General features: G+C 41.2%; 1 protein-coding gene across 1 annotated transcript in view; it reads right to left on the bottom strand.

Annotated features, from left to right (window-relative positions):
* Positions 1 to 23,156, bottom strand: part of ENPEP (glutamyl aminopeptidase (aminopeptidase A)) — a 35,097-nt gene that overhangs the window by 1,748 nt on the left and 10,193 nt on the right. Inside the window, exons 4-17 of the mRNA XM_010147094.1 lie at positions 20,768 to 20,888; positions 18,471 to 18,625; positions 17,734 to 17,847; positions 15,949 to 16,083; positions 12,064 to 12,129; positions 11,010 to 11,075; positions 9,882 to 10,033; positions 5,820 to 5,899; positions 4,039 to 4,166; positions 3,862 to 3,917; positions 3,145 to 3,295; positions 2,403 to 2,476; positions 2,199 to 2,300; positions 1,923 to 2,093 (exon numbers count right to left, since the gene is read on the bottom strand). Coding sequence (XP_010145396.1) covers positions 1,923 to 2,093; positions 2,199 to 2,300; positions 2,403 to 2,476; positions 3,145 to 3,295; positions 3,862 to 3,917; positions 4,039 to 4,166; positions 5,820 to 5,899; positions 9,882 to 10,033; positions 11,010 to 11,075; positions 12,064 to 12,129; positions 15,949 to 16,083; positions 17,734 to 17,847; positions 18,471 to 18,625; positions 20,768 to 20,888 — 1,571 coding nt within the window. The remainder of the gene's footprint in view (positions 1 to 1,922; positions 2,094 to 2,198; positions 2,301 to 2,402; positions 2,477 to 3,144; positions 3,296 to 3,861; positions 3,918 to 4,038; positions 4,167 to 5,819; positions 5,900 to 9,881; positions 10,034 to 11,009; positions 11,076 to 12,063; positions 12,130 to 15,948; positions 16,084 to 17,733; positions 17,848 to 18,470; positions 18,626 to 20,767; positions 20,889 to 23,156) is intronic.

Consider the following 23,156-nt stretch of genomic DNA (forward strand, 5'->3'; position numbering starts at 1 on the left):
TTGAAAGGCGAAGTACACTGATCTAAAACCTAAGTATCTGCTAAATAAAACCTAAGTTATCTTGACAGAGTTATTAGCAGATAAAGTGTATTGAAAGAAATATAAGCAGTTACGCATCTCTTTTGAAAATAAGTAGACTTTATGTCTGTGTGTTACTTAAAAATAGCTAAACACCATTATTATTCCTATATTTTAATCAAGTAATGAAAACAAGATTGGATCAGTTGGGAGTCCAGCCTGTTTGGGTAGCCAAGCACCAAAAAGTAGTAGTCCAGGCTATAAAGATTTTATAGGGGCCATGATTACACACGCAGGTGGCTTTTTCAAGCCAAAATCTCTGCTGTTTGTTTTGAAACTCTCTTCCACACAAAATTAAAATTCATTTAGGTATAGCATGCCTGCAAGTGCTGCAGTTATACTCCCAGTTACAGCACAAATGGTTTGGAGTGTCAGTGTGGAGGGATCCCGCAGGCCGCATGTTTGCAGGGAGATGGGTAGTGTGGTCATGGCTTCACAGCAGCAGCTGCAGAAGGAAACCCCTAAACAGTTGTGTGCTGGGGTGAAGGGTTGTCTTTTTTTTCTATATGTAAGGAACAATTTTCTCCCTCTGTTTGCTCTTTTCCCCTTCCTCCTTCTTTAATAGTAAATTAAGAGACAAGTTCACCCTGCTTTTGGGGGATTTTTTATTTTCTGGGTATATAGGTTTATCTAGCTAATTAATTAATGTCTTCATCATGTCAGAGGTTTGTTATTGAATGGCTTTACATCATGGTGTTGTGGTCACAAGAATTTAGGAATACAGCTGCTACTTACCACTATTTTAATTACTCTAACTCTTATATTTACTCTCCCTGAACCTCCTATACTTCCTTGTTTCATCTTGTTTAAACTTGGAACTCTTCCAGGCAGAGACTGCTCCCTCTCATGATGTTTAGATTAGTCTCCAACAAAGTCGTGAGCGGCCCCGGTGAAGAGGTTTCCCTGCATCTCCACTACATGGTACAATTGCATGTAGAATTGTCAGGGTGAATGGACCCGGTGAAGAGGTTTCCCTGCATCTCTACATGGTACAACTGCATGCAGAATTGTCAGATAGGCTTAAAGGAGCTGGTGTGTCTGTGCAGAGCAGCAGCTTGGAGACTGGCGAGCCCAGACTGGGGCAGTAACAGAGAATCACAGAATGGTTTGGGTTGAAAGGGACCTTAAAGCCCATCTAGTTCCACTCCCCCTGCCATGGGCAGGGACACCTTCCACTAGACCAGGTTGCTCCAAGCCTCATCCAGCCTGGCCTTGGACACTTCCAGGGATGGGGCATCCACAGCTTCCCTGGGCAACCTGTTCCCAGGTTGAATACATCATTTCTGGTTCTAGCTGAAGTACCTCTGCACAGCGCTTCAGGGAGCATTGCGACTTCACGCGGATGCCTTCATAGGACTGTTAGTGGTGATTGTTCAAGGTTGTTTGCATAATTTTAGCTGCTTAGAAGGCAGACATCAAGTCTAAGCAAATTTCCTCTGTAGCCAATGGAGAGTGACTGCCAACACCCAGAAGAAATTCTTCCCATTGATTTTAAGTCCCTTTTCTGGATCAACAGTGCTCTGGAGGTCCTGTCTCCCTTCAATGATTATAGAGGCAACATAGATAACTAATTTTCTCCTGATGCTTAACTATTAGGCAGCTAAAATTACACAGGGTGAAGGCACTGTTGGAAGAGCTGAAGGCTGTTGATTGTGTGCAGAAACTACCATGTGTTCAATATCTTTCCACTAAAGGAGCAAGGCTTTTTTATTTCTATAGTACAATCTCAGAGGGGGATGTTAGATAACTGGTCTTGAAAATGTGTTGCATTCCTTGTGCTCTAATCTGACAGAAATGACAGCCCAGGAGAAAAGAGGGGAAAGGGCAAATGGTGACCAGTTCACCTGTCCAAAAGGGTGATGTTCTTCACGGATGCCAGGCCATACAGCAGCTTTTCTTTTTCTTGCGCTAAAGAAGTTTCTTGGTATTTCTGGAACATGTAATTCCATGATGACTCATTGCCCGAGTTCTGCATCCCATAGCGATACACTAGGAGTCGGAGATTTGGAGGAATACTAAAATAAAGAAACAATACTTGAATATTCTTCCCCGTTTGCTGCTTGAGATCTGTGACCAAGTCACACACCGTGCTCTTCACCACAAAAGCTGCACACACTCACGTTTTTCCTTTTAGCCATTCCTCGAATAGTTGAGAGGCGTTGTTCAAAGACTCTGTGTCGTCCATACTGCACGCAAAGTCTAGAACAGATGGACGAAGAAGCCTTTGAAAGAGAGAGAGAGGGAGAGAGATATATTTTACTACCGCTTAACATTCTTTGAATCCATCAGTAATATGAGAAGGCAGAAAAAAAAGATTGTTCAACCTCTCCAAATGGCTTCCAAAATCATTCCAGTGGAGTTGATCCACAATGGGTTTTACCAGGTAGCGAAAATACTCCTGAGATAGAAAAAGGGTGTTGGTTACTTGTGTAGATTTCTTTAAAGAATATTAGTGTTCATAGTTTGTACTCCATTTTCCCAGAACTAGCATCTCTTAAGCAAAAAGTAACACACACACGCACAATCTTTCCAGCACCCAGATGAAGGCTGGAGTACAGCAAGGACACACTGCCACAAAGGTTTCCCAGGGGTAATGTTGAGTTCAGGACACACTTATTTTAGTGACCGTTAAATCATGCTCAGCACGTTAGGTCAACCAACAGACCTGCTCATACCACACTGAGGTATGGCCGTCCTTCATGCTGAGAACTGGTGTCAGGGGTTTTGCTGCCCCCTATGTACTTCTTTATTGGGTGCAGGGCAGCCTTGACTAATAAATATCTGTACTGTGACTTACGGTGATGAATTATATAAAAAAAAAGGGCATAATTTCTTTCCTCCAAGTGCATAGTCCTGAATTGAGAATCCAGGTAATTCAGAGATCAGTACTAAGCAGTTTTCAGTATATATATATTTTTTTTTTAAGAGTACAGTAACAGAAAGTGAAAATCGATAACTTGGCAATATTGAAAATCACTTGAACTTCAATATTATTGCTGTTATGGATCCTGAACTGTCAGATCGAGGGGTCCAATGCAGTAATTTTTTTTTTTTTTGCTTCATCACCTGAAACCGGGGATAGAGATTTGGATCATCTTCAAGCATGTTAGCGAGGTAGGATACAGATGATATTGCTCTATTCCAAGGTAAATAGTCTGTTTCATCTTTTAGGTATTTTGTGAGGTCCAGGGGAACAGTGTAATCCACGAGTCCAGCTCTGTGGAAGGAGAAAACATAACTTCTATTATTCTAATGAATATGAAGAACTTGCTTCTTTTAAGATATTAGAACCCTATTTACTTTAGAAGGTCTGAAATAATAAATTTTGGGAGGGGGAAAACAGTCTGGAATGCAACTTGGGAGGTGGTTTCCAAAGAGACCACCGAGGATCAGTGGTGATCAATGCCTAACTGCAGGAGCTCTCACTGCCGTGAGGGAAGGCTGTTCCCATCAGCGTGCCCAGAAGTGGGCAGCCCTCAACTGACTACAGTAACTCCTGTCACACAAAAGGAATTGCTTGTCTGGACACATCCGGAAAGGCTGAGGAGATGCAGACTTACAGGGCACTGAACTGAGGAGGAGCATTTCTCTGGACTGCGTTGGTACTGCAAGTTGCTGATGCATACTTGAATTTGCCCCTTTTGGAGGGCAACATAAGCCAATAAACAATTAGAACTTTTAACAAATTCAGAAATTTTCTTCCAGCTACCTGAGCTAATACTAATTAATAGGCAAGAGAAAGTGAAAATCTTGTGTTGAAATCTCTGCAGGGGATTAGTTTACCTTGCTAAAGAAAAGGCATCATCCAAAATCCCTGCGCGGTCAGCAGCTGAAAACTCCTGTGTGAAAAAGGAAAAGAGTGATTGAGAATATATACATTATTTGCAGAAAAAAAAAAACCCCAGCCTCTACAGACCTCTATAAGCGACCCACCAGGCAGGTTAATGTCATGACACTCACTTTGTGGTTGTTGACCAGAAGAGTGCTTAACCTGGCCCAGTTCTGGCTATCATAATTCACCCGGTAGAATCCAATGTGGTCTGGATTAATGTTGGCAAAAGTATTAGGAGGTGATGTTATTGTAATTCCTGCAAAACAAGTAAACAGTGATTGGTCTCTGCTTCTTACAGGACACAGAACTCGGAGATTCCTTGACTCCAAAAGTTATATTTGGTTTTAATGAGTATCGAAATAAGATCCAAACCTTACTTTTATTTATTTGTTTTTGAAACAGCTGTCAGTAAAGATGACTATTCTTGACTTTAATGAAGCACTTTTCCAAGAACAGTGACTTGTAGTAATTACCTGGGCCAGCTAGTTTGTTAAATTTAAAATGGAGATCATTGTGATTAGGGGGAGGATGGTGAAGGTCAGTGTAATTGTGAAAAGTACAAAATTGCAAAGAAACAATTCTTGCAAATATCTCTTTTAAAAGGTTTTTCACCCTCATGATCACTAATAGTTTTAAAATTTTCATATTTTAACCTGCATTTGTTTAATTTTTCAGTTTACTTCAACTAACTTCTTAAGGGTTTTCTTTCCTTTACTCTTCTCTGATTCCATATTTGCAGCTATAGATAAAGGAATTTCAAAACAGGCTGAGACTTTACTCAAGCACTCATATTTAAAATGCATCCTTGAAAAATATTCCTTACTCAGACCCTGGCCCAGTGTGGTTGATGCTGCCAGTTATGAAAGTTTTTCTATTGCCGATTGAACGCCACAGTTTTTAGTCTGTGGTTTGAGGGTGACTGGAGTTAAAAGCACTTTTCTGTTTGGACGACCCACAGAGGGTAATTTAAACTGCATTTTCCCCTACAGTTGCTCTTTATCCTACTAGTCAAGATTTTTACGGATGTAGAAGCAAGCACCTAATCATGCCTTTGCAGGCGCTGTCAAGTTACCAGCCCCTTGCAGCCCACCGTAATGCCATAGGGAAGTTAGAGAAGGAAAATTTCTTTGTCTTAACCTCTGACTTGTATCACGACATAAGAATTTTTTTTTTTTTTTTTTGTTTTTTCCGGTGGATTAAAAGTGCCCAGGGGGGGGGGAAAAAAAAAAAAAGAGAACAAAAGGCAAATTACATTTCAAAAAGGTGACATTCAAACAAGTGCAAGAAGGCAAGAGCTGATTGTGATATTTCTAATATTCCAACACGCAATGAAATTTAAAAACTCAAAATGTTAGTATTTTTTCCTTTTTTCCCCTACTTTTGGCCACTAGAGTTGTAGAATGAGAAATTCAGATTTGACTGCATAATCGAACAATCATAAAAGTACCCATATAGGCATTCCCTCATTCCTGCAATCAACATTAGAAAGCATGTTTTAATCATTTGTAGCTCTCTAACTGAGCTCAGACTGCTGTTTCCCATGCCACAGATGTGTTCATCAGCCTCCTACTTCATCTCTTCTCTTAGACCCAACAAAGGGCATATCTAAGTCCCACTGATTTTAGTACATCATAATTAAGAACATGCTTAGATGCTTCCTTGAATAGGACTGGATTTAAACACATGCTTAAGCGCTTTACTGAGCCTAAATTGACATAATGTGTGTAGGGGCAATAATCAACTTATAGCAGAAATGACTACTAACTTCAGCACAACCAAGCTGTGTGCTGGTTCCTCGATCTGAAAACTGGAAAGCTTGAAAGTGAATTCTGTATTTTATTTTCTTTCTTGTTAAGGACATTGAAAAGTTTTATCCATTCATTATCTTAAAAGAGAAGGGCAAGTTTACCTGCAGAATTTGATGTGTTGTAGAACGTGTAGTTTGTTGAATTCCCCAGTCTCCATTTCACCGGTATATTCCATTTGTAACTGAAATTATTTAAAAAGAGAAAGAATCAAAAGACATTTGAAACCAAATGCTAAAATAAAACCCCAGTGTATCTTTTCATTTGAGTTAATGCTTACATCTTGTTTTATGAAGCCAGCTGTGTGCTTATGTGCATATACCTTTCCCAAATATCCCTTGTAACCAAACACAGAGTTTTACCGATAGCGGTTGTTTATGTTGCAAAGGTGCTTCTGTGCTCTATTCTGGCAACGAGATGCCAGATATTGGTGTGGTATGGTTGGGGCAATTACATTCCCTGAAAAGCAAACTAGAAAGCATGAAGTGTCTGAGCATGTTTGTGCTCTAGAGATGAGGAATAGCAGTAGCTTGTCTTAATAATTTGTATTTATCAATAATTCTCCAAATGGATCTGAGGGATTGAGCAAGGCAGCGAAGGAAGATTTTGTCCAGTGTCCGATGTTGGTGTATTAATCAAGTTAATATGGTACTGTGTTAATTAAGTGCCTAAAGTAAAGTCTGAAAGCTGCACAATTTATCTGGTTCTTTTTGGGTTTTTGTTTGGGGAAAAAAAAAAATCAATGGAACTGCTAGGGCCACATTCCTCTGAACGTAATCTTCACCTCTTGCTGACTCTGTATGATGGAGAGGGTAATAATTACCCATAATCAGAGAGAGATTATGTCAAGGAATTCCCATTCTGCTATATTCATAGCTTTTTACCCCAGCTCTGGAACACGCAGCCCCACCAAGCAGTATCTTCATGTCATGTCAGGCAATAATCTAGCAGGGTACAAAGCAATTAATTTTAAAGATGATTCTATGTGGATGGTTTGTGTCAATGTTTATGTTGTTGTGTCTGGGCTTTGTGCAGACACTAGTTAATCTTTGCAACGCTGACTTGAAATAAATAGTGAAGTATTATGAAAACTTTTTTACAGATGGGAAACCAGAAAAAGCTTAAGCAACCCCTGCAATACAATCAGTAGGAGCTCTTGCCTTTTCCAGCCTATTTTCCTTCTCAAAGACAAGCCTAATTCCTCCATTATAAAGCACTGGGAGCCAAATGTGACCTTAGTTCTTGCTCTTCAATTCCTTAAATACCTTCAGTGGGTAGGTGCAGGCTCCTCAGTCTGGGGCATACCCAGGATGAAGCGGAGACATTCGGGCTGGAAGGGAGGCATGGCACATCCTGAGCAGGACCCTGACCATGTAGCCAGGGAAGTAGGATGGCAGAGCATGCCGTGAGCATACCTGCACAGCCACCTGCATAGGACTGCTAAAATTATTAAGACCTTGTGAGGAGCCAAATGCTGTTCCGTGTATTACAGTCCATCCCAGAAAGATTTTCCTTCCATTTTAACTCCCCTTGGAGACATGGTACAGGAAAACCTGAGTCATCTTTACAACCCTGGATTAAGTGAATGGTCATTAACTTCCAGAAAATACCAAAATTAAGGCTATGCTATCTCCTGCTGCCTCCAGGAAGAAAGATCAGCTATTGTTTTGTGTCTTGAAAACAAAAATATCTTAACAGATTTATACACTTTGAGATTTTACTGGTTCTCTTATGGAGCTCACTGCCATGGAATTCAGAGAAGTTATTGTTTGGCCAGAAGCCCCAGCATTGTGTTTCCCCAAGAGAAAGCCCATAAAAGATTTTACTTTTTAAAATTAAACTCTAGTTTTGTAAATGCATTAAATAAGGGTGATTTTATTTAGTTTTCTTTATATGTTCCTGAGATTGCATACATAATTACTTTTCCTGAGCATAAAAGAAAATAGCTGTGTCCTGTTAACTGTGAATATTGAGGACACGTTCCTGAAATGCTCTGCTGTAACGACATGCTTGCCCAGCAGCACTACTTTAAGAGCACAAGTTTTTGAACTTCCATTTCTTTTAAGTGCCAGCATGCAGGAGAGGATTCTTTCAAAGCCAAACAAGCTTGAAACAAGCCGGCAGCTCAGGAGACTATTCCTGCAGGGTTCAGGGAATAAAGCATGCACAAGGCCTGGACATTTCACTGTTTAAATCAAAACCCTGCACCCAGACATGAAACAGAGCATTCCCATCTGGGGTAGGATCTCTTCAGGAGCTTCCTCATCGCCACCTGTGAGGGTGGAAAGAGGCGGTATTGATTTTCAGTGTCTGACTTTTAGGCAAGGGAGTAAGTCTGTCCCAGGATAGATATCACCAGCATTATAATATATATTACTGCATTTTATTTTTAAGTCATTAATAAAAACTACACATTCAGAAACAAATTCCCCTCTCACTCTGGAAATAGTATGGGTAGCACACCTTCCAGTGCCTGGGAGGGCTACAAGGAATTTGGGGGGGGGCTTTTTACAAGGGCCTGTAGTGACAGGACAAGGGGTAACGGGGTTAAATTGAAACCAAGGAGATCTAGATTAGATATCAGGAAGAAGTTCTTCCTGGAGAGGGTGGGGAGGCACTGGGACAGGTTGCCCAGGGAAGCTGTGGATGCCCCATCCCTGGGAGTGTCCAAGGCCAGGCTGGATGAGGCTTGGAGCAACCTGGTCTAGTGGAAGGTGTCCCTGCCCATGGCAGGGGTTGGGACTGGGTGGGCTTTAAGGTCCCTTCCAACCCAAACCATCCCATGATTCTGTGGAGTCAAGCAAAAATATGATTCCTAAGTCTGCTACCTGAGAACATAGTCCAATAAGTCAAAAACTTTTAACTCAAAGAAGTATTTTTGCCTGAGTAGTCCGTAACTCCAGCCTTCAGATGGCACACTGCTGTAAGTTTACATCTAGAATTGCTTCAAAAGGCTGCAAAATGTTCTGCTTATGTTGGGAGAAATACATTGGTGCAAATACATGGGTAATCATCTCACCTCAGCTCTTTTGATACCTACCTAAAACTGCCAATACCATGGGCCTTTTCATTCCTCAAGTGGTGGTTGTTTTTTTTTTTTTTTTAAACCAGAATGAAATAAAGTGGCCACAACTCTTTCTTCATTTCTCCTTGTTCTTGCTCTTTGCAATAAAATAACTAGTAGGGACTAATGGAAAATTGCACATGGATAGATTTAGTTCTGGTTCATACAGTTTTACTGGTTTATTTGTTTTGGGCTAGTTTAGGGAATGAAACCTTCCTACTATGGGTTAATTTGAATCTCTTCCACTGAAGTTGTATTGCCTCAAATTTGAGGCTAGCTAAGCGTACACACAATGCCAGCTCCGAACAGTTATTCAGCTGGTTAATGTCCTGGTGCTGCTGAGCCATGTCTCTGTGCAGGTCCACCAACCCACAGGTAAGATTCTCCTTTCCTCAGATTAGTCATCAGTTAATTAACAAAGATGCTTTTATACAGTATCCCACCTGTCCTGAATAGGGTAGACTAATTTCTGCAGCTGGCTGTCTGGCCACATAAGAGCCCAAGGGGGCTAACTTTGACCAGATAACTCTTTTCGGTGGCTAAAATTAAGCAATACCATCTTGAGTGAAATAGGGAAAAATATCCTTTGTTGAGGATTAATAACATTTATACATGAATAGCTATTTCCCAACAATTTATGATTTTAAGACATATAGAGAAGACCCTGTATAGTATTTGAAGACCCTGTGATGTATCAGAAATCCTATACCATATAGGAAAAGGAATAAATAACTGTGCTATAAAAATACCTGGATGATAGTATCTGATTTCTGGACCGAGACAGTTTTCCTTAGTCTGGCAGGCTACAATTTGCAGTGGTTCAACAGATGACTTGCAATCATCCGAACTGTTCAGAGTCATAAGAACATCTGAGAGACCCTGTCCCATTTTACTCTGCTCTGTTTGAGAAAGAAACCCTGAGGAAAAGGGGATGCTGTCCTGAATTTGAAATATTTGTATCTCACTTCCTGCTGTTTCTTTTTAAAAGCAGATGCTGAGAGTAAGTTTAGCAAGAATGGGTATAACACTGCCTGCATGTGTGTCAGAGTGTCTGCACAGTATTTTTGCCTGGTTTGGATAAACATTTGCATCAGGAACTTACCCAAGATCAGAAGGAGGCTGAGAAGCATTTGCACTGGGATCCAAGAGGAAACGTTTCTGTGTGAATAGCGAGTTACTTCCCATCTCCAAAACAGGGTAGCCCATCTGCCTGGTCCATGTGTCCATGACTTCCTTCACAGGTTTATTACTTGCCTATGATCAATGGGAGAATATTGCAGTGAAAAAGCAAGTTTAGTCTAAAGAGGAGAAAAAAAAAATCTCATATTGAGAAAAAAAGGGACAGAGAACAATCCAGCTTCAGCACAAAAGGTACTCTGTTAAATCCTTTTGTGATGCTCTGTTTCAAGTGTGAAGGAGGAGCCAGTATTAACCACCAGCACCTGCTCTAATGTAAAATTTGATCCATCTGTGGACCATGAGCTTCTGTCCTGGAGACTAGAGCTGGAGCAAGCTGCCACTGCCTCTCCAGGCTGCCACTGGTGAAGGAAGGGAGCCAGGGTTGCTCCTTTTCTTCTTCAGATGAGGCAGATGGTGTGAAGATGCAGACCACCAAAGAGTGAGCAGGAAGAATTCTGGGATGAAGGAGAAGATAAGAACTCGAAAGGAGACATAAGGAAGGAGAGGAAATATCAGGGTAAGAACCTGATAGTATGTGGTGAGCTTTTGGGGGTGATGAGATAGATGGAAAGAAACAGCCCAGCCTCAAGGAAAAATCAGAAAAGAGTGTCACAGAGAATGACCCAACTGGGACTCAGAAGCTAGAGACAGAGATAAGCACCAAAATTACTTGGGAATGGATACTGTTGAGAGCTTTCAAACAGCTGAACCTGGTTAGGGAGAAGGGATAACATGGGATGCACATGTGAGGTGGATATGAAGGGTGTTTTCATGCATGAAATGAGTTGGAGTCGTGGGGGGAGTGTTTCAGTAGCAGGCTGTTTGTTAACAAGGCCTCCTTTCTTGTTTCTTATTCCACTCCCACAGTCATGTGCCCAAAAATGAGGATATAATACATATTTGCTAGAAATCGGATGTGTTGGAATACAGTGGGAGGCTGCCTAGCTTGCGACCTCTCGCTGACAGAATATATGAAAAGTTTGGGGACTGAAATCGGTGGGTGGGATTTGAAACATTTATTAGGTAGGATTTGGGTTGCTGCAACACATACCTCTTCAAGAGCTTCCCAAAATTGTTGTGTCTTGGCGTTCTGGAAACGGTATTTGTTCAAATATGCCTAGAGAGAGGTAGGAGACTGTGAAAATACTACCAGGTCTCTCTTCTTTGCCTATGAAAACAATACACGTATTTAAACAGGACTAGTTGGACAGAGTATCTGCCCATGGGTGGTGGTGTGAAAGTAGGAAGTTAAGTGCATCAGTAATTAGCTGATGATGTTAATTTGCTTTCCAGTGTATCCTGTAGTGCTAAAAGTCAGCACTTTCCAGTGTGACTTGTCATTATGAAATAAATACATACTTGAAGAGCTCTTTGTATTTTGTTTGAAAGGACACCAGCATACCCTGTTGCAAATTCCTGTCTGATGCAAGAGGTTGTTTAGGAGGAGGAAGCTATTTTGGGAGACTTCACTAGCTGTGAGCTCAGAGTGGAAGTAGGAAAGTCTGGCCACCTCTAAGCTGTGATCAAAATGACTATTACAAGGAATAATGGTATTTAGCTAAATGTTTGCACCTCCTAAACACTACTCCCGTCCTGTGTTTTACCTGGCCACTTAAGGTGTGTTTTCCTACCCCGTTATCTGGATCTTGGTGAAGTTTAGTCAGTAGATGGTGCTGTTTGGTTCACTGCTTAGCTACAGCTACCTGCTCTGATGTTCTTGAAGGCTCTGAGGAGAATTATTAGTCTGCTGTGGACATGGTGACTGTATTTTCATATATTGTGGAACTGTCCTGATTGCATATATGAAGGAAAAATAAAGGAAAATACAGCTGTCAGCTGGCCTGCTATAGCAGGTCATAAATGTGCTCTCCAGGAGGAAGGGAGGTAAGAATAAATGTGGTAAATCTGTGCTGTAACTCTTCTGAGACCACAGATGTGGGAGCGTGAAACTTCTTCCCCTTGATGTTGTCCACTCAGTACTGAAATAATTTAGATACTATTGTTGCTAATACCAGGGTCTCTGGTATTCACTCCCTGAATAATGGCTTTGGTGCTGTCACATGAGGATGGGCTGCATTTCTGGTGCATTTTGGTGCCACCCTTACCTGACAGCCTTGCTGGAAGAGATCTGGTGTAATCCAGTCTCGAAGCATTCTGAGGATCGATGCACCCTGAGGAGAAATGGAAAGGGGAGAAGGTCATTCCACGCTGCTCTAACACTAGATTTCCATTCACCTAAAAAGCGACATATGAATGAATATTTTATAAGGCAAAAATAGAAACCATCCATCTGCCTGAGGAAGTGGTTTTTCTAATTCCTTCATGGCACGGCATGCATGCCTGCCTGCTAGAGCTTAATTCTGGATGTGAGAGGGGAGGTAGGGGACTCCAAAAATGCTGCAAGTCTGGGGCGTTACGTGTTGGGGATGCCATGTCAAGATTCAGAATGAGCTCTGCTGAGAGTTGGTGTAAGGGCTTGGGCCCCTGAAGCGGGGTAGAATTGGGATCAGAGAAATTACTTACTTGGGTGTCACAGAAAGCAACCAATTAGGGCCTTGAAAGAAATAAAAACCAAAAACAAGACAGGAGAGAGAAGTAGAAGAGTCATGTGGAACAAAGAACAGAGTGGGCACAAAATTATAAAAACCAAAAGCAGTGCAAACCCAATCTAAAATGCAAAATACTATTTTAGGATTAGTATGTTTTCATTTTCAAACTAAATCAAAGGGCAGCTAGGAGCCTAATGCTATGAATGATTTAAAAATCCAGTTGTCCCATGAAAACAAAAATGTTATTTGAATTCTGACTAAATCCTGTTTCCCCTATTTACGGGTCTGAGAGTAATAACTTGACTGCATGAGTCACGGCAGAGGGACTGTTTGAATAGATATGCCTCACACTGTTGTTGCAGAGTCAAGGTGGTCAGCAGATGACTCTTTTCTGATGCAGTAATTTAATATGTTTGCCGTGAAATATGTTAAAAAATTATTCCATAAAATTTAGAACAGATACCCGTTAGTGGTGATCACAAGGCTGTCTATGATTAATGGTGATCATAAGGCCACGTGTATGCAGTGGGGTATCGCAGCTCCTCAACTTCTCCTCAAGTCTATCATCAGCCATTTCTCATCTGATATCACCTCCCACTTGTATTAAAAGTCAGAGCAGAAGTATGCACTTGTGCATGAATTTGGGAACAACAGAGATTTCTTTGGCATTAAATTGCAATTAAGAGTTGCATCTTCTATGATCTCTTCCCTCCTACTCTTGTCAGTCCTCTGTTGTCCATGGTGGAGGGCATTTGAGAGAAACTCATCCTAACAAAATCACTGGTCATAGGAACTCCAGTGTTTTGATAACTTTCCTTTTTTTCAGCTATGTTGGGATGTTTGGGAAAGTGATGTTGATTTGAATGGCTGACGCTGCCTGATGGGGATGCGAAGGGGAGTCTTTTATCAACACCCACATAACTTCTAGAGAGTTGTGGTAATTGCCCAATATATGACAAGATTGTATGTGGCAGAAATGTGGGATGTTCAATCCTAAATTTTTTTGAGTGGAGAGGCTCAAAAAAATCTGAGGGTCCAAGAGCAAATTTGTAGCAGAACTTAAATTTAGTTACCTGTTTTCTGAAAAGGTAACCAATGTTTGAACTCCAAAGACAAAAAATCTCATTATTACTTTAATACAATCTTTCACACTGAGAGAGGATTAAGCTGCAAAAGAGGTGAGACACAATAACTTTTTAAGAGTAGATTAAAAAAAATCTATGTCAATTGTGTAGTCACTGGCTCTAATCTAGTAGAGCTTTCCTAGGCACATAATGCCCTATGGATCATACAGCAATTAGAGGTTCCCTTGAAGAAAACACTACGATGACTCCACAGCACCTGGGCAATTCATTAGAGTTTTAGGATTGTGTAAACCCTGTAATTGCTCTGGTAAAACTAACAGAGAGCATTCCAAATTATACTTTATTTGTTTAGTGATGAATATTATCATGAGGAGATTGTTTTTATAAGAAAAATGCAGAAGAGAAGCCAAAATAAAGCCAAAAAGAAACAAGTTAATTTTGTCACGCATTTATATATAAATACCAACAGTAATTTGAGCTAAATCTACGCGAAAACTTTCTCATTCAAGCCAAATTATATCCCAAGCCAAATTATATCCCAAGCAGACTGTTCCCAAACAATGCATGAGTCCTCAAGTGTTTTCACTTAAAAAAAAATGAGTTCATGTAGCAATTATCTAGGCACAAAGAGATGAGTAAAAGCTAGGATTTTTTTTTCTCCATTGTTTTTTCAGACTCTGCAAAAAACGTGTCTCTTGCTTAGCTCACCACTAAAATACATTTTGGTCCAGAGTATTTGATTTAGTTCTGTATGTTTCTTGACTTTTGTTAGTTTGATTTAAGAAGAATGTTACACAATGCAGGTTTTCACATGGTTTATGACTGGACTGTGAGACATTTATGATGCAATAAATACTGGTTGTATTGTTGGATAGAGGATTTAACAATTGGAAACAGAAAACTGATGGAAATGGATGGATCGAGTCTAGCTAATAAAAGTAATATCTATGGCTACAGACTGTAGCACAGCTAAAGCTGAAGTCAATGCAACACATACTTATGTTTAGCTGATAACGGGAGCTTGGAGGGACAGCAACAAGCAGAATTTAATAATGGTAGATTTTGTGTGTTCAGGGGAAACTTCTTACGGCATCAGATAGGTAACACTGACAGAGTCGTACAAGAAGCTGTCAATGCAAACATGGTACATCAGGGGCAGAAGAAACATGGGAGATGGCTGGTTGAGTGAGCTCAGTCCCAGCTCCTCCCTCACCCTGGTGACATATGTGGTGGGAAGAGTGACAGGAGTGTTTCCTCCTGTGCTTCTTCAGGGTGTCTCTTAATCACGGAATGACTAAGGTTGGAGAAGACCTATAAGATCATCTAGACCAACCATCAACCCAACACTACCATACTCACTAGACCATGTCCTCAAGTGCACTGAAACACCAGGGAGTCTGGGGGATCCCTGCTTTGTTCCTTGTCTAAGGACAAAGTGGCTTTGGCTATATCTGGTACAGAGGGAGGTGAGTTGGCTTCAGTCTCCTAGCCTGACATCCGAGTGGCGACCCTCAGCAAGGCTGCTGGTCTTTCTGATGCTCTGGATCCTAAAGCACTTTTCCACAGATGCTGAGCTCCTGGCTGCTGCTCCACACAGTACTACCAGAGGGTCTGTTCTCAGGGAGGTCTCTGTGCCTCCTGGTCACAACAGCAGTTGGATGGCACCAGCATCCCAGAATCTTGCTGCTCAGACAGACCCAGGGTATTCTTCCAGTCATATAATCCAAGAGTGGTTTGGGTTGGAAGGGACCTTAAAGCCCATCCAGTCCCACCCCTGCCATGGGCAGGGACACCTTCCACTAGACCAGGTTGCTCCAAGCCTCATCCAGCCTGGCCTTGGACACTTTCATGGATGGCACATTTAGTTCTAGCTGTCTACCGAGAGAACCTGTCTAGGCACAGGTCCCCACCACCACTGACAGGGAAAGCCCCGGAATGAGCCAAAAGCTTGTCAAATACCTAATGGGTTGTCCTCTACCACCTCTTGGGCTACAGATTGCTGTAGTACAAGTCAGTCCTGATGTCCACAACTCAGTGAAATATGAAGTTAACTCATCTCCCAGTTTAGGGCCAATGCTAGTGGAGGCTGGTGTAGCCCATCTATGCTAAGACTTCTCAGGTGGCTGGGATACTGTGGGCAACATGAGACAAAAAATGACTTTCCTGGTTTCACTGCCTGGTTCCCTGCCTTGCTTCCTCAAAACGGAAGTTATGCTGCCCTGAAGGTGCGATGGGGAAAGCACACACGCAGCCCAAGTGGGTAAGGAGTTATGATTGTGAGCACCCTTGACTACTCTCTCCTTTCCCAGACCTCTACTTTCTTTGTATCCAAAGTCACAACAGGAGAAGATCCTACCTTACTATAGGATATTCCGTCAAACACAGAGGTGATTTCAGCTGGAGATGACACATCGACCACAATGGGGTGGGAAGACAGCAAAGAGTCATCTTTCATTACAGGAAGCACATCATCAACTAAAACCTGTTCAAGCTGAGAAAGCGGAGATGTTAGAGCAGAAACAAAGGCAGGACTATGCACCTAACTTCACAAAATAAGTGTTCTGAACTGCAGCTTCTCTAGGGGTGGCAGCTGGAAATGGAATGAAATTTCAACTCCTCCAAAGGATTTGCAAACTTATGTCTGAGAGGGGAGGGATACATTTTTTTTTCTTAACTAAGATAAATTGCCTTTTGCAAGTCCTGTTTTGCCATGTGCAACATAACACAAAAACCCCCAAAGTAGGCAAAAAAAGGAGGAGCCTGGATTACCAATTTCAGCAGTGTGACGATATCTGCAAATCCTATTGCAAATATGGAGCTGGGGAAGAAGGAGAGAGGAAGGATGCAGGGTTCCTCACCCCAAGGCCTATAATTTTTAAAAAGTGATTATAATTTTTTTTTAAAGACTAAGTGGCCTCCAGTCAATATTCCCTTTCTTCCTAATCAATATTGACAAAAATAGACTACATTTCTAATTATTTTGTCTCTTCTAATACTCACTAGGATGATAACACTGAAATGTCTCTAGACTGTAAATGAACATGGTGTCTAGATATAAAAAAGTCTTTTAAATTTTAGGCTCAGTAATTAAAATTTTTCTTAAGTTGTTAGCACAACAGTTCCTCTCCTTTAAAGTGTAGAAGTGACCCAGGAATGATTCTGTTCTCAGCCTCACATAACATGGATTAGAAGAGATATTTATGGAGAGCAGGGAGGGAGGCAGGGGAAGCACCAAGTAGGCACTGTCTGCTTCTAAAATCACTAGGACTGGTGTATTTTGACAATGGGCTCAACCTATGCAAAACCTACCTTGCTTCTTTCCACTGGCATGTTATGTATTTTCTAGTAGCCAGAATCTCATTACACCTGGGCAGCTGGGGGAAATATGCGTGCTATGCGCCATAACATCTGTTTGGGAGGGGAGAATGGATAGAGCAAGAAACCTCCCCTTATTCACACAATCTTTTCATTCCTCCGAGTATAAGGCATACGTAAGACTACCGTCTTTGCCTGCACCCCCCTAACGTGATGGGAGTTGGTTTTGCTGCACAGTTAACACTGTGGGCCTTCCACTATCACTACCTATTTTTGTGCTGTGCGGGGTAGAGACCGAGCTGGAGCATTTGAAATGACCCTTAAAACACTGGTAACTGCTGAATGGAGGATCTGCTATTTTCCTTGATGAACAGCCCAAGCTGTGAAGTCAGACTCAGATTCCCAACCCTCATTAGGTCAGATAATGATCCTAAGACAAGTTCTGTGAAGAGACACGACAGCCCAACTACATAAGTAAAGGGGAATCTCCATCTTCCAGGGTTAGACCTTTAAAGAACCTTGTAAAAGTGCTAAGGCTTTTCCCAGAATCCACCTATTATTATTTACCATAATAATAACCAAACACTTGACTCATTTAAGAAGAGCAACAGTTCCCTGAAGACTAAAACTTTACAAAGTTTACTTTGACTAATTTGAGACCATAACTTAGGTAAGTGGAAAAGTTTAAACCATCTACTCCTTTATGTTGCACTGCACTATATTAGTTTCCTATATATATTGTCTTCAAAATCCTTGTTTAATTTTTATTCCCTTCCAAAACTCTCCCTCCAGCCCCACCAACCTCCCACAAGACAGAAATAATTACCATGAGCCAATCTGTCTCTGCGTCATCTACTCCCAGGTATTCAAAATAACTGGCAAATCCTTCATTTAGCCACAAGTCATCCCACCAGTCCATAGTCACAATATTTCCAAACCACTACAATTACAAACATTAAAAGATGTTGGGTTAGCTAAATCGTAAATGTACATTTCGGTATCTCACATTTCCACATAGAACATTCATTTGTTCACTTTTCTTCCTGTTGCCAGACGAAAATTATCATAATTCTGGGGTTTAAATAGGAATTCAGGACTTGTGTTAAAACATCACTTTTATCATAAAATCACATATTACTGGGGAGATTGCTAATGATTCATATGCCACTGAAAATATTTTTAATTGCTTCTACTTGATTTGATGATTTGTGCTTGTAAGGCCTTGACTTCAGACAGCCCCCACAGTGTGTAGTCGTCCCTATTTGCTTGCCCAAAAGAGACATCTGCACATGCAAATTACTTCCTTTAAGACATTTCAGAGGGATTTTCGTAAGTTGGCTCACAGTCTGGACTCAAGCATCTAACTTCCTGAGAAAACTCAAAGGCAGCAGTTCTGGTACTTTAAAGCTCTAACGGGGAACCGTAACACAGTATTTTGCAATCAGATTGTGAGCACAGGTAGAAGATCCCGAGATGGAGACAATGACAGTATTCTCAAGATTCAAGTGTTGTGACTACGCATTTGAAGCATTTGTAAACAACAAATCGTGTCCCGAAATGTACCTGATGAACGAGCTCATGGGCTATGACAGCAGCTACTCTTTGTTTGTTGGAAGAGGCCGACTCGTTGGGATCATACAGCAGGTTTGTTTCTCTGTATGTGATCAGCCCCCAGTTCTCCATAGCACCCGTCCCAAAATCTGGAATAGCAATTTTATCTACATTGAAAGAAAGAGATCATGATTACCGCCGTATCCTTTAAGCCACTTAATTTGTCCTCTTTCTGCATATTCACAGCCCCTTTTCTTTGTGGTTCTGGCTCACCGCTGTGCGCTGCAGTCCATAACCCATGTTTAAGAAGCAGGGGGTTGGCCTACAGCAGCTGAGAGCAACCACCCAGGCTCTGCTGGGCTTAGAGAGCGAGGATCAGTCGCACTAGCTGAGGATCTGTCCTGTGAGGTGATGTTATGCCACTTCCTGGGAGCGGGCGTGTCATACCTTGCTTAATTTTGGCCCCAGAAATTAATAGTATTGTCTGGGGATGTGGTATAGGCTGTAAACTTCCTGAAACTATCTGTAGCTTAATGGGACGTGTCATTGTTTGTCACACTGTTGTATTAAAAATATTTATTGACATGTTAACTGAAGTAAATCCCCCATGCAGAGAACAACATCTGCTTCTACTCCTGGCAATTTGTGGGGGTCACTCATTTATGGTCAGTAATCAATACAGGTTTAAGTGAAAATTGCAGACTCAATTGGACTGGCATTTTCTTCTGCAAATAATGACCACAGCCTTTTTATGTGGGTTAGTGAAAAAGTACAGATGGATTTAAAACTGAATAGAACAAACAACCTTCCCTCCACCCTAACAGAAGATAGGAATTATTTATTTTAATTTAAACAACTTGATTACAGAATCAAGGCTTCTAGTCTGGCAAGGGCTTCAGTGATGGTCAAATTGAGGATTGCAAGGAGAACGGCAATGCCAGAAGCCATAAATCAATGTGAAATACGATATTTAGATAAACCATTATGCAGAAACATATTTGATTCATCAGGTTTGATCTAGATGACTTCTAATACTGAGGGAAGAATATAGTAAGTCAAGATTTGCGATGCAGCAAATGGTCATGCTGAGAAAAACAACGTAAAATCCACCAAGAGCATTTACCCTCTGATACTGCTGAGCTGGGGCTACCAACCCAGCCTGTAGCACAGACAGACCCCTATTTATACACTGACGTGGCAACATCATCAGACTTTTGTGGAAATGAAGGTTTGAATATGAAGTACAGGTAAGATTAAAGTCCCAGTTATTACTGGGTAACAGTGTGTGAAAGAAAAACGTACTGTACTGGTTTCCCAAATTCAGTTGTCATTGAAATGTGAGCAGATATTTACAGTAAACTCAGATGATGTTTTGAAAGAAGGAGGTAAAAATCCGTTGTTAAAGTAATACAGGTTGGCCTGACAGGTACATGTATGAATAGCCAATAAAAGGTTTACCTAGCATTGTTAACCCTCAACAAAGTTCTTTTTTTCCTCAATTACATTTCTTTAACTTGTTTGTAGTTAGTATTTTTCCATCCTTTTAAGTTCATGAACCTAACTGAATTCTCTCTTTGGAGGTCTTAGGAAGGCGGCATTTCCAAAACTCTGATTACATTCCCAACTTTATTAGTTCAAACTGTACAAATCAGATCCAGAGCTCAGATAGTCCACGCTAAAGGATGCCCAACTGCACTACTTTTTCTTTGCTTGTTTTGTAACCATGGGCAAAGTTTGATAGTGTGCCCACTCTTGTTTAGCTCTGGGTCTTTATTTGGACCAGCAGTAGAAACTACAAATTACATGCTGGATCACATTCATCTTTCTAAGAAGTGGATACACACCCACTTTGCACTAAGGTTAATAAATAGTATGACATACTCCCTGGCAGTTTACATCTTCACTTATCTCACTGCTGACTTTTTTCCAGAAGTTCCCATGGAAGTGGTACATATTTTTCTCAAACTACTTCTGGCTCTATTTTAGCTCATGATGTTCCTTTGTTGATGACACTGATTTTCCCCTCATTTTCCACAAGACACTTTAAAATAACCATGCCAGGACCAGTGCTTCAGTTCAGCAAACGAAACTGAGAACTGGTAACCGGTTACTGAGACCAACCCTCCCATCATGACATTTAAGAACATCTTGAACTCCATGGGTACAGTTTTAAAACATCCTGACATAGTATCAGCAGTCAGCAACCAAATGCTTTCAGCCTATTTTCCACCAAAACACAGAGTCCTGTAGGAGAAACATAACCATGACAGTGAATTAACAAAATGAAAAATATAAGTATTAATAATCACCTAGTTTTGGAAGTGAATAGTTCAAATTGAAGTACCGTTCAAAGAAGTCGAATACCTTTTTTGTTACGTTTGCTGCGTATTCTGCCGTGTGTATTTGCAGTGGCTGGGCGTAAACTCTCAGCTGTAAAATACAGAGAGACAATTAGAGCAGTCCTCAGGTAAAAGAAATTAGAAAGTGGCAAGTGTTGGAAACTTACTTAACGTGTACCTCTAACACTGTGGGTTTTCTCTAAGAGACTGGCCTGAACACTGAGTTCTGTTCCCTAACACATTTATTCAACACCATTTTTCAAATGTTGCACATAAGAGAGACCAAGTCAGTGTAATCTGTGCACGTTTTCCGCTGTACACCTAAATTGTAAAACTAGCAAGACCCATGTCCAGAAGTTCACAGAAGCCAAGCTTGGAGCAGGGCCTGGGTCCATACCAGCCCTTCCTTCCCCAAGGCCTGGTTTCCCCAAGAAGGAAGCATGGGCAAGCACAACCAGAGGGAATCTACTTGTTCTGAGCAGCTCATTGATCTGGACTGATCCCATCAGACCAATCTTTAGGGGTTACATCTGTCCCGAAATGTGTCTGAAGCTCATAACACATGACTTTCTTTGATTCCTGCCTGCTATCACTGTAATTTCCTCTTGTGCTTGTAGGTTTGAAGATCTCAGATCCTTTGAAGACAGTGCCTTTACCATATCTGGAACTCTTCCTGGACAGGATGTCCCATGCTGGTTGGGTGGCTGTTTTCCCAGGACCTCAGGCCATAAAGCCACCCAGTTACAGCTATGGTGCCTACTGGGCATCTCTGGAAATCCCAGACAAAAATCAGCGCTCTTCCCACCAGGCAGGTCTGGGAAAACTGGCAATTTTGGTAGCCCTCTGAGTGATGAGTGACCATTTCTGTAGTCTTGCATGTCTAAGCATGCTGACCTTCCCCATCCCTGATGCTTTGTGCCTGGTACTGCTTTGGCTCTTACTGTCAAGCCCTGGAGGACTAGAGGCACCCATAAACATGATGAGCTTGAAAAAGCCTTTTGGGATGTTATCTCCACATTGTGAACACAGAGTTTGCCTTCAGAACTTATGGAGTCTTTCCAGGGCCTTTCCATCAATCTCTTTGTCCTAAAGCTCCCACAATAGGCTGTTTTCTTCACTGTCCCCCAAAATCTCCAGTATGGAAAGTAAGAGATTTTTATTTGGAGAGAAGTTCCTGGCTTTAGGAAAAGCGATCCATCTAATTTTGCAGGATCTGCATCTCTTATGAATGCACCACATTCTTCTGGCTGTGTTGTCATGGCTTGTTTAGTCCTCAATGCTGCCCTACAGCCAGGAATTTGGGGTACAAATAGCAAAGGACCTGGCCTACTCTAGGAGCCCTCTTGGAGCATAACAACACATTGATTTCAATACCATGAAATTACACATCCTCCAACTAGAGGGGAGGATCGAAAAGTAGTCAGAAATCAAGCTGGAATGAAAAACAAAACCAAAAAAAGCTTATGAAATTCAATTGGGAATTTATTCCAGGCAGGGGATTTCCCTCAGGGTCAGTTTGCAATTACAATCTGCAATTTCCACTTCAGTAAGCTCTTTACCCAATTCAGCAGCCTTCAGTCCCCTAGCTGATCCATATTAATGGCTTCCAAAACTTTTGCATGCACTGGTACTGACTTTGGGTTTCATTTGTATAATCTGCTCTGTGATTTTTCCAAACCAGACAGTTGGTACCTGACAGGTAATCGTCTCAGGAGCATCATTTCCAGCTGTAGGCACGTTTCCCACCGTTGATTCCATTAATGTCTTTGTTAGGGCAACAGTTTTCACAGCAAACGGCGGAGTTTTTAAATAATTTACCATATCGAGTGAGCTGTATGCTGTTGCTGTTGTTTATGGAAGCAACATATGGATCACATGGATATTTTCTGTTGGATGAAGGATTTCTTAATAGCAATTTATACAGCAAACTATGGAATAGTCTTTTCAGCAGTCAGTGAATCTATATGCCTCATTGCTTGGCCAGGCTTCAAAGTTTTTGGAAAGGAACTGTTTGGTTAGGAGGAAGACTTCCTACATTTCTGATTAAAAGCTCTAAAATTTATGTAAATATATATATGTATTTTATAAAGGTAGACTGTTTTTCCCAGGGAAAAGTGATTTTTAGTGATGGAGTTATGTGGCTCCCTTAATCAAAACCAATCTTACACATACACTTTATATTGGTAAAACTATGTCCATGCTAAGAGAAAGGAAATGGTTATGATTTTAACCTCACTCAAACCCCAAGTTTTCTAGTGCAGGCAAATCCTCAGACATTGTTCAGTGAATAATGTTAATAAAATATGTGGTAACCAAGGCCCGAACTAGAAGACGTTTCTTCAGGCAACCCCTATACTAA

The sequence above is a fragment of the Eurypyga helias genome, unplaced genomic scaffold (assembly GCF_000690775.1).
Source record: "Eurypyga helias isolate BGI_N326 unplaced genomic scaffold, ASM69077v1 scaffold912, whole genome shotgun sequence".
Lineage (NCBI taxonomy): Eukaryota > Metazoa > Chordata > Aves > Eurypygiformes > Eurypygidae > Eurypyga > Eurypyga helias.